Source organism: Schistocerca gregaria, chromosome X (genome assembly GCF_023897955.1).
Source record: "Schistocerca gregaria isolate iqSchGreg1 chromosome X, iqSchGreg1.2, whole genome shotgun sequence".
NCBI classification, from domain to species: domain Eukaryota; kingdom Metazoa; phylum Arthropoda; class Insecta; order Orthoptera; family Acrididae; genus Schistocerca; species Schistocerca gregaria.
In genome coordinates, this window is record NC_064931.1 from 256,822,190 (window position 1) to 256,834,550 (window position 12,361).

General features: G+C 40.4%; 1 protein-coding gene across 4 annotated transcripts in view; it reads left to right on the top strand.

Moving 5' to 3' along the window:
- LOC126297610 (uncharacterized) overlaps positions 1 to 12,361 on the top strand; it is a 261,978-nt gene that overhangs the window by 233,325 nt on the left and 16,292 nt on the right. For all 4 annotated transcript variants that reach the window (XM_049988614.1, XM_049988615.1, XM_049988616.1 and 1 more), the window contains exons 19-20: positions 7,022 to 7,653; positions 7,730 to 7,924. In XM_049988614.1, the coding sequence (XP_049844571.1) occupies positions 7,022 to 7,653; positions 7,730 to 7,924 (827 nt within the window). The remainder of the gene's footprint in view (positions 1 to 7,021; positions 7,654 to 7,729; positions 7,925 to 12,361) is intronic.

Here is a 12,361-nt window from a genome sequence, read left to right on the forward strand (position 1 = left end):
ATGTGTACACTTTATTTAACCCCTCATGGTATGTTACATACATCTTTGCATTGTCTACTAATCATAATGTAGCTATATGCAAATGTACATCGTCTGCCCAGTTACCCAAACTAGTAGCAGCTTCTAGATTGTCAGAAAGGCTGACACATTCTCAGTTGGTTTGTGCAAAAAAAAGAGTTATTAAACAAGCTGCAATAGGATCCACAAAAGGAACAAGTATACTAAATGAAGCTTTTGTCTCTGCCATTCCAGCTTGTCTGTGCTCACTGTCTGCTGTTAACAGTATCTACATGCCTTTGTAATGTGAGTCCAGCAATATGTTTCATCAAAACTTCGGCCGCTTTTTGCATCGTATTGCTTGTGTACTTAGCATTTCTGCAACCTCTAACAATACAATATACACCTCAAACCGGGGACGTCTACCACAAGCACTCTGACAGAGGTACAATAAAACAACACTAATTCACTAGCACTGATGTGCTTCATGCCCATAATGCCAGCAAGTGCCCTACACTGCCTTAATACACAGTAATTCATGACCTGCTAAATTACAATTCTAGCATCTAACTGGCTGTAAATAGTATTCTCTACAATCCACTTTAAAAATATGACAAGTCTGCAGGTTCCTTTGGTTTCATGAATAACACCTTGAGATTTCTGTGCACATTCCATCTATTTACCATGAACATGATCAAAAGAAAACAAAAAGTCTACGAAAATAAAAAGTCACGCACCAAGACCATATTCCTGAGATGCAAACTGTGACTACATCGTCCTGGACTATGCTCCAGATACCAGTTAAAACTTACAGACACCATAGCAGTAGGCCTCTATGGTGAGTGGTGGAACACAATAGTCTGAATTCAGGATGTTTATAGTCCTCTACCTTGGAGGGGTGGTGGACATCTGCAAGTTGTCTGTGTTCTCGTAAAAACATCATTGCCAAAACATTCATTGATTATTCAGCAACAACAATCATAGTGGTAGCGGGAGGAGTCAATGCCCTCAGTGTGTAAACTGTATACAAACTGCAAGAAGGCGCAGCTTGCAGTGTTGGGTGGAGCTTGCAGTGTTGGGTGGCCACTGGTGATGAGAGCAGCATGTGTCAGCTTGTAATGCAGACTAGGGACTGCACAGCAGCCTAGGGCACAGCACACAAATGAGCACAGAATCACCTTGTGGCCCCAGGATGAATGCTGTGGTTCCCAGTGGCAGCAGTGGCTGCTCAATGAGCAGAAGCAGGCAGCACAGAGTTTGCATGCACAGGCAATGGCAGTCGAATGGCTGCACAGCCCTGGGCTCGAACTGTAGACCTCTTGGATAGGTGGCTGGCAGCAGCTACATTAGACAGCCAGGTGCCCCATCAGTTGCAGGATGCTGAAGTCCACAGTATTGGAATTGGTGCCAGCAATAGGTCGTCGTCTCCTCCCCCCCCCCCCCCCCCCCCTCCAGATTAGTGGCTGGCACACTGTAACACCCATGACTAAAAATGATGAGTATTTATAACGGTCTTGGCCCATCATTGTTTTGCTGCAGCGTTGCTTTCAGTCAGGTAAGCCACAACATTTCCATGGCTCAGCTGTGAAGTAACTGGGCCACCAATGCTGCAATGACTTCGCCTTCTTGCTGCAATGGTGATATTGGTCTCTCAGTTGCATTTAGTAGTGTGCTAGGGGCCTGGCTGGCAGTTCCTGTAGTATCAGCAAGCAGCCCATGATATTATAACATTTGGTCAGCCTGTGGTCTGACCCACTTCAGCAGCCTCTCCCATTTTCTGGGACAGGTGTCTTAACTCTACTCAGCTGCGCCCAATCAATTACTGTCGGCACATTTCAAATATTTGTAGAGTAATGACATGGTTCTTAAAATCATAAATTCCATCTGAAACTTTATTCTTCAAAAATGTATCAATGCATATTTAAAATTATTCACTTGCAAACTGTGTGCACTCAATGCGGGTTAAGATTGACTTGCCACTGTTTAGTTGCTGGTTGACTTAATGAAGTGCTGTGAAAGCTCTCAAAAATACAAATTTAGAGTACAAATTGTTTTAGTTTATGATACCAAGATTTCCTTTACCTGTTTTTGCAATAAAAGAGTATAACTACCTCAAAAATTAATCTGTGATTCAGCAAAATATTAAATTAATTTTAGTGTCACCTTACTTCAGCATGTAAACAATGTTAAGAATGGCCATTATCGTGTCTTACATCACACTGCCATGTAAATTCATGTGAATAATGGTAAGGAACACAACTTAGCATTATTTACTTGCTTAAATAATTATCCGCATTTACCTAATGAGTAACAACTTCTGAAGTGTACTTTCAATGAGGAACACATTCAGGATCTCTATCTTAGTCCTAGTTATCCACATCTCCCTCGGACGTCTACAGATCATGCCAGAAAATCATTTGACTGGCAAGAAAACCACACACATTGCCACTACTGTCAACCATGTTTTGGCACTTAGCACTGTTTACATGAGAAATTTGTCATTCATAAGAATCTGAAATTATTGATACCACTGCAGGTCCTTGGTTTATTGTGCAACTATCAACTAATGTGGATAAGACAAATCATGTTCCATATTTTACATGCAGTAACTCTGTTTGTCATTGACTGTCCCTTACCGTTGTATACTGCTGAGGTCTTCAATTGTACCAGGCTGCTTTGATCATATTTTCTCTGTTTTTGTTCTTGTAAGTAATGTAAAAATGTATGCACTCAAACTGCGGCTCTTTTTCATGGCACTGAGGTACCCACTTGTTATTATTACATATTGTTGTTTCCTTAAGTGGATACTTCTTTAAATGCGTCCCAAAATTAGTTCAAATGAGCTGCAGAAAGTAGAGTGTTATGCCTCTAATGTTATGTTCCTCATTTCTCGTTTGGTTTACTTATGTCAAAAAAAAAAAAAGGCAGTTCTATTTTTTAAAACTCTTTGGTATGCGTGCAGTTTTGTAGTTTACGGTAATTTTGCCTTTAAATATATTGTTTGTCAGAAATGATTCGAGAGACCTAGCTGTTTTATATAGTGTTTTTCCTGTCTCTTCCTGTTATCACAGTTTCTGCTGACTTGTCAGATGGAAAGACTGTGCTGTATGCTTAAAAGGTCGTACCTTGTCTGTAATATTTGTGATATTTTTGTTACACACACACACATACACACACACAAAGTTAAGTTTGTATGAATGTGGATTGTGCAGCATACATGTCGCCATATTTGCTATCAATACATATGAAATTTCTGTACCCGGTTTTACACTCTGTGCTCCTTTTACTACACAAATGCATGAAATTGACCCTTTTAAGAAAACCCACCAACAGCGGACTGTGTTTTCATATGGGGATAATACCACATGTTGGGCTTCTGCTTATCTACCGTCGTGGTCTATCATGCATACAATTGTGCTATTCAAAAACGTAAGTCCAGTTTCATTATTTTAATGAACAATTGTTAAACTTTGAATTCCGTTGTTGCTTATGCTTGTTACTTTTTGGTGAGTGATAAGCACACCTCCCATTGTGTCAGAATGATCATAGAAGAAAGGTCTTGTCCTCTTAGCCAACATGGATTTGGCTTTGTATGGATTAAGATCTACCTCCTGCGTGACCTCAGTCAGTCTTATCTAAGTAGTTTTCTTCAGTAATATGTGATGCCTAGGGAAACTCTACTGACAGTATTGCCTGATACCTGTACAATGTGTGCAAAGTCAGTTTTCATCTGTACTACTGACAGGTAACTTTGACAAATTGCACATTGGTGATATCAAAATCAGTGATAGCTGAGGTCATTCTGTTAATGCATTAATATCTCCAGCAGTGAACAGTTCAGTGTCTGAGAGATTGAGCTAGCCACTCCAATTTTAATTCCAAAGAGTATGATTTGAGATGCTTTTGGGAAGTGTGTTGTTCGAACTACTCATCAGAAGCTTGCTGCACTGGAACAGCTCTGCTGAAGTAATGGCATTTAATTCCTGTGGAGCTCATACACATCATCACATATTTCTGAATTTGCTCAACTCGTGCTTGGGGCAATTACGTAACTGTACTCGTGCTGCAGTGAACTGACACATTTATTTAAGCATCTCAAATTTATGGGAGTACCTCATCCGTTTATGTATTCTCATGTTTTGTTTGTGCCATACTATGTGTTATTTACTTTTGTTAGGTTTCATCTAACATTGTTAGATTTCATCTAACACAACATACAACTTTTTTAAACTACATTACTTTTGTGATTTTTCTTAAGTTTTTGGAAGCCACTGGGGTAATTTAAACACTTTTGAATAACTCAGGATCTTATTTGTAAATGTAATGGATTGATATTTTTAGAAAAATCATCATAAATTAAATTCATGCAGATTTATATACATACAGGTTAGCTGGATGAGGTTCCCCAGATTTGAACTCACTCCATACTCAGTTTCTGTGTTTTCAAGTCACAGCATTTTTACTCAGTAGTGTGCTAGTGATTGTGGGTGGTTCAACAATTACCCTTTTGGTACTGAAGGCACACATTTGAAGTGTGAGTAGCTGAAATAATCGTGACTCATGACATTTATCATTTAATCTGAAATATTATGAGTTTTGTTCACCAGTATCTTTAAGATTTTAATGAGTTCTCCAACTGTTAATGAGTTCTGTACACATTATTGTGGCTCCAGAGTTACCATAGACTCACAAAGAGCTGTGGTAGATTTTTATTATCTGTTTGGTACTAACAGCTGTCCCATAATTACATGTTGAACCAAGGAGGATCTGTGTCAATAACACCATAGATCTGTAAGCCTATACCATTCATGCATAATTTCAGACACAGACACAGCCATAATTTTGGGTAATTAGGTGGATAATGGTAGAGAAGGGTTGGACTTGGAAAAAGTAAATGCTTTCAGGAGTCAAGAGAACTGGCTTTGCAACTTGCCAGTGGCTTGTGGATTGTGTCTCATGCTTTTAAAAGGCAATCTGTGCCATTGGTACTACCCTGTTGAATGAACACATGTCCCTAACATTTGAACAGATGACAGAGGAATTGGCTGACTGACGATCTAAATGTATCCTACACTGTTCAACGTTTCCTCTAAAAACATCAGAGATGTACAGTCATTGTAATTTATTGTTCAGCACCCTGTGATACCACAAGTTGTCCTTGTATGATGCAGCTGTTTCTGCTTGATGAACACCTGTGTCCAGCTCTCGTGGCCACCACATGCAGGAACAACCATCACTGATGTTAATGCAGAATCGGTACTCAACATTAAACACAATTTGATGTTACTTATTTCTCTGGTCTTCCCCACTCCCTTTCCACACTATGGGCTATGCACAGTGATGAGATTTTGGAGGAATCCCAGTTTTTAAAAATTAAAAAGATATATCCTGATTATCTTAGCCGACAATATTTATCCCTATTTGCGTCAAAGTTGCTGTGCAGTCAGCAGTGGCTGCTTGTCTAACGTGCAGGAGTTAGTCTGTTTGTTACTGCCTTCCAGAAAAAAGACCATAACATGTTCTCCTTCCTCAAACTATTAGCACCCAGCATAGATACACAACTGACACATCATGTCCAACTGCTGGACAGTTCTTCAGAAGGACCATCTAGTTACCCAGTGCCCATATGATCTCACTTTAATTCAGTTGCTTGCACCAATTTTCCTAGTACAATGTTAGGAACACCAGGTAACTGTTTCAGCAAGTTAGTATGCAGTTTCTAATCCACCCACAACCTGGTGACCTGAATCATTGTCTTTATTCCTCTCTATTAGTACCCCATATAAATACATTATTTGAATCTTAACTTCAGATATGTTACTTTTTTGTTTATGACCAGTGTTCTTTCAAAGTACCAAGTATTTGAAAATACGTGTAAGAAGCTTGGGTGTTGACATAATAGTCATGCAGGAACCCTGTGACCGCTATGTAAACACTGCGCACATCCTATATCACTGCTTTATTAAGTCACAAAAATCAGCAGATGTTTTGTTGTTAAAAACTGCATTTGTTGATGCGTTTCAAGCATAACCCATCATCAGAAAATCATATGAAACATCGTAATACATAGTATTGTATCACATACTTACATTCTTGACAGTTGAGCACCAGTATTGAGAAGGTAATTATATGGCACAAAGCTACATATTAAGGCATTTTATACAATGTTCTGATGACGAGCTATTCCCAATCGTGTCAGTAAATATAATTTTCAACAAATGATATGTTGATTTTAGTGCTGTAGTAAAGCATGGCTGTAACATGTTCTCAGAATGTCCATGTGAAAAGACAGGAAAAATGATTCCCATTTCAGTGGTTGCATATGTTGTAACAAAAGACTGGCCTGTCTTTAGCAGATAACATCTCCAAAACATTTTGTGTTTGTGAGTAGAAATAAACAGAAAAAGGAACTGCAGTGAACACAGCAGTTCTTACAGAAATGTTCATTTTTCAGTGTGTCCTCTTTATCAAATGCAGTGGGGATTGATTCTGATTCATGGACAGCTGTGCCAAGTTTTCTTTCTTTATGCTACAAAATGAAATTCATTATTTATTGTAGTTGTCATCTGTGACATGCTAGGATTGTTATACTCTGTACATTATTATCAGGCCTCATTGAAGCTGCAGTTTGATAAGTGATTTCCTCTCCCACATAATTGAAATATGCCATTATTATTATTATTATTATTATTATTATTATCTTAAAATAAGTAGAGCTGTCTGATTAAGTCTCACAGATGAGTAGCTCAGTTTATGAAGAGAAGAGACATTAAAAACTATAATAAAGTAGCAGAATATTTTTCAAGACTTGCAAACCGAATATAACATCATTCATTACTTTTTTACATTTAATAATACTTTCAGCCTGCATGGCTGAGTGGCTTTCGTCTCTCTCTCTCTCTCTCTCTCTCTCTCTCTCTCTCTCTCTCTCTCTCTCTCTCTTTCTTGTTTCATGGAAAAATGAGTTTATTTGAATGATTTCAGCAGACAGAATTTTGGAGACTAATTTCATTATTTGTTGTAGCCGTATAAATCATCCTAAAATCTACCAGTGGAATGAAAAATGGGATTGTTATACTGAAGTTGCAACAGATGAGGACAATGATGCCAATGAAAAAAGTGATAATACAATAGTTAATGAAGATGACAATGCCATTCACAAGAGACCAGTCCTGCTAGTTAAAGAAGATAATGAAGATATTATGATTGATCCAAAGGAAGAAGGAGAATATGAAGGAGGAGAAGATGGAATATCAGAAGATGAAGTATCAGAAGACGAAATATCAGAGGACGGATTAGGAGAGGACAGATTAGGAGAGGATGGTGTAGTAGAGGATGTTGTAGAAGAGGACGGCGTAGTAGGAGACGACGGCGTAGTAGGAGACGACGGCGTAGTAGGAGACGACGGCGTAGTAGGAGACGACGGCGTAGTAGGAGACGACGACGGCGTAGTAGGAGAGGACGGCATAGTAGGAGATGGAGGAGGGGAAAATACAGAAGGAAAAAATGGAGTATTAAATGATGTGCTTGCAAGTTTATCGAGTTGCTCTAGTACCGAGTCATTGAACAATCTTACTGTTGAATTTAAAACAGTGACAGATGTACAGGCAGAAGACAATTGCGGGCATCAGGAGGCTGATGGAAGTTTGGAAGCAGGTAAGATTTTCACCTGTACATTTTGCTAAATATAATTTGCAAAATGCAGTGTGTAATCTTTAAACTTTACTTTCAGGCTCAGCAACAGAATGTATTGTACCAGAAGACATAAATACAGAACAAGATTCTTTAATAAGCACAGATGCCAGTTTTATGACTGCAGAAAGTAGTTTTCAGGCTCAGGAATTAAGTTTTCTGAGTCCTGATGTTCCTACCATGCATGCAGGTGCCAATTCCCTGGTAGCAGTGGAAAAACGTGTCCATCATGAAGGTGAGAAATTTACATGTATGCTGTTTCCTACATCTCTGAAATTTGTACTAAATGAGACAGTACAAATAGTTGAGGATATATGAAAACTGCTGATTACTGGCAAGACATGTTTTGGTATTATCTGTAACATTATGTGAGTCATGTCAAACAGTGAATTTGTATTATGCAAAGGTGCTCAAAAGATCAAGGTAACATAGCATTTTTGAAGAAACTCCATTCTGTGACTCATGTACCAAAAATAAATAAATAAAAAGGAATGAGAGCAGGTAACCACTCTCCTATAGGTGAATTGTGGATGATCAAGGACAGACACTAGCAGTTGCAAAATTAAGAGGACTTGGTGTTGGTGGGAAGAATCCAGACCACATCTCTATCGAAGCAAATGTTGAGGTCAGTGGTGTTCTAATAAGTGCCATGCATTTATAAATGTGCTGCAGTGACCATTCATGGGGGCAGGCAGCCACTTAATTGCCATACCCACAGGAGAATGGTTACAACCAGTAATTAGAGAGATACTTATGTATAACTGTAGAGAGAGAGAGAGAGAGAGAGAGAGAGAGAGAGAGAGAGAGAGAGAGAGAGAGAGTGTGTGTGTGTGTGTGTGTGTTTTACGTGATCCACAGAGGCATTCCTCCACGCTTCAGGTAAGCAAATCAGCCTGTTCATTTTGCTTAGGAAGTAGTGCATGCCATGTCCATTACATTTTGTAAGTTACGTGAATCTTCTAATCTCCACATTAGAATAGTGGTTTTTGGATTTAGTGAAACCAGGGTTAATGAGCTGAGAGATGGTCACTACTGCCAACTGTCTATAAGTGTAACCTCTGAGCATACTTCACCAATCACTGTTCATTGTGATTGTGTGTCACACAGAGAAAAAGATTTTGGTTTAACTGCTCAAATATGAAAATGGGCAAACTTCTACACAAAAATTCCATAAGGTATACTATTTATCAATAGGGTGGGATGAGACTGAATGGTTGCTGAGCCAGAGCACTCACTGAACCTCACTCATATTAGGCCTGCTCAGGTATGCAAGGCTTTGCTTGAGATGCAGTACAACCAGGGAGTACCAGTATAGACTAATCTTATAAGATCAGAGTTCAAAGTCATCTTGTCAACAGTGTTACATAATAGTAACAGAATATAACTGGTTTTCCAGGATATACGTATCATTAGAAATAGGGTAGAAGGTATCATTAATCAAAAAGCACTAGAAGATGCAGCGAGTAAGTTAAAATCAGTTAAAAAGTGCTGTAATTGTACTATACTGACACATTGAAGGAAGTACCACATGCCATATGTTGCAAGACAGTGAAAAGGGGTGGGGGGGGGGGGGGGGGGGGGGGGAACATGACTGCCACCATACCCACATTCATTTCAGTTTACCAGAATACTTAATACAAGATTTCTTTCAGCTGAAGTACGTACATACATTCCAAACCCATTATTCTTCTATAAATGTCAGTGTTTTGGCTATACTGAACTTTGGCATTTAATGGACGGGCTATGTTACTGAAAATGTGCTAAAGTTGGAACACGGTATAACTCTCCTGCCTGTTGCATTAACCATTCAGATGAGCACCCAGTGTGTAGTTGGAACTGCCTTGTCTGTGTTGAGGAGCAGTAGATAGAAGAAATCGAGTCAGCAGTATGAATACCATGTGGAGAACTAAAGAAATTGTACAATACATAACAGCCTTGTTATCAATCTTCCTGCTTTCAAGAAGTTGGTCTTCAAAGCAAATTCAAGAACACAGACAGGTTGTTCTGGAACTGTTTCTAAATAATGTTCATTTATTTGCATGTGTAAAAGTGTACTTATTAAGCAAATGTCAAAGAAAGTAACGGCACTGATACGCACCTCCAGTCCTCTTGTCACTGTAAGCTCTAGTCATGCTTCAGCAACCACAATGTGGTGCAGCAGTGGAACATTGTGTCAAAGGGAACAGGGATCTTGACTTGACCAACCAGATTGTGAGTTTGGTAAAACAAACAAGTCAATCTCAAGGCATGCCATGTGCCGATGAGATGAATGGCTGTTAAATTGAAAGAATCGTTATCAGGCAACCTCTGGGGAACCTGCCCCACCTCAGTTGTATAGGGCTTACAGAGCCATGCAGGGCTCTGTCTAGGTGGATTTTCATTTCCGTAGCAGCTTGTTGGACTGAAATAGAACCCTTGAAATTTCCTCTTCTTCCTCCCAGTGCAATGGGTGGGTCACTGGTAGGCACCAACATCCAATCTCACCAGAGGGCTCATGTAACCATTCCTCCTGACTCAGGGATTATACAGAATTTTTCAGTCAGTGGATGCTGCTGGTCAAAATGTTTTTTTTTGATTGTGTGATGATAAGAGGGCAACTTTGAGAAGTTTTTGCCTTTTTATAGTAAAAAAAAAATATTTAGAGGGCATCGCAGGTATGCTGAAATCAGTTAAATGATTATGTAATGGAACACTGTTGATTGAAACTGCTAGTTCTCAACAAGCAACCCACCTCCAGATAACTAAATACCTTGGAATATGCCGTAGAAACAGAGCTCCACAACATCTTCAACTACAGCGAAGGTGTTGTGTCATGTAGATATCTGGCAGACATTCCCAAGGAGGAATTGAAAGATGAGTGGACTCAAGAAGTGGTGGTTGATGTGCAAAATGTATTGAAAAAGGTGGATGAGGATCTCGTAAAATCTGACTCCTTCATCCTTACCTTCAGTAGTGAAATTCCCAGAGCATATCAAGGCAAGTTTCCTTCGCCTAAGCATATGGCCCTGTGTCCCGAACCCAATGCGCTGTTTTAAATGCCAGCACTTTGGACACATCACCTTAGGATGTAAGGATGAAGCCACTTGGGACAAATGTGGCAAGGCTGCCCATGACGGAGTTGGTTACTCCTCTTCTCCAATGTATGTAAATTGCTCTGAGAATCATTTTGTCTGGTACAGAGACTGTAATGTCTTCCTTGAAAAAAGGAACGTACACAAGACTGAAACATGAAAACACATCCCATATGGTGATTTCAAGAAGATCTATAAGTCCTGCAGCCTCCCACATTGACTACATCTTTTGCATCGGCCCTTAAAAAGCCTATTTCGACAGACAGTGCTTCTACACAAATGGAGGTTGCTAGTGTCAGCACTAGTACCTGTGTATGTCAGTGCATTTGTCAAGTTGCAGTTGTTTCAGAGCCAATAACTCTCCCAAGAACATCAGATAAAGCCACAGTTGGCACCATTGCAGAGCTCCCGGTACCTCCAAAGGTAGAGCCTGGTAAAAAATTTGCCACTGCCTCCACTGCTGCTGCAGTAGCTCCTGTAAAGCCCTCCCTGGTCAAAAGATCAAATGGGAAGCTTCCTCCATGTGTGAAACCAGGCAGTTGAAGTCAGAACACATTGAATCCATTTGACTTGACGGTTCTACTGCTCCTGTTTCAGAGCCGATGGACTACGAGGCCTGCTCAGGGCAACCATCCTGCCCCAAAGCTGAGCCTCAATCTGTTGTGGGTTCCCCACTTCAGTGGAAAGAGAGGGTGAAAGTATGACCTCTGTGATAAATGGCTTTCATACTACAGTGGGGCATAAATGGGTTCAGGGCTCATGTGGAGGAACTGAAAGTCCTGGCACAGCAAATAGCATGTGCTTTCTGTTTACAGAAAACACATTTCAAAGCTACTGAGCCCTTTGTGCTTTGGGGCTATACCCTCCTCCAAAAGAATGACCTGACTGGGGAAAGAGCCAAGGGAGAGGTTGCTGCGTTTGTTAGTAACATGCACCACTCTTCTGCTCTCTCCTTGGTTACTGACCTACAGGCAGTGGCTGTTGCTGTTTGCTCCCCGTATTTACCTCCTCAGAATGCAATAGGCTGTGATGCTCACAGGCCTTATTGCACAACTCCCCTGCCTGTTTCTCCTACTGGGTGATTTCAGCACCCATAATATATTACAGGGCTTAGGGGTCGAGTCTTGCAGAACCTCATGATGTCTCAGGAGCTGTGCATCTTCAGTAGAGGCAGTCCCACTCATTTCTTGGCTGCTATTGGATCATCTTCAGCCATTGACCTCTCTTTCTGCTCTCCAGCACTTGCAGACTCAGCACAGTGGGAAGCAACTGATCACTGACTGATCACTTCCCGTTGTTGAACTGTCTGCTGGTTAGAGGATTGGTCGAACAGAAGCCACCTTAGTGGATGGTCAGGGGGGCTAAGTGGACACTGTTCAGTCAGTTGGGTGTGTTTGAACACAACGTCCAGGAATGGGTGGACCACACCACATGAGTGATCCATCTTAGGAGGCAACCTGTACCTTGGTGGATTAATGAGTGCCATTCAGCAATCCACGACAGGCTTCTATTTTCATCCCAGGTGTAGCAGCTTTCAGTATATCTCCTTTGTTTTGCGGCATGTGATATGCGGCATGTGAGACATAGTAATTGTGTGTGTC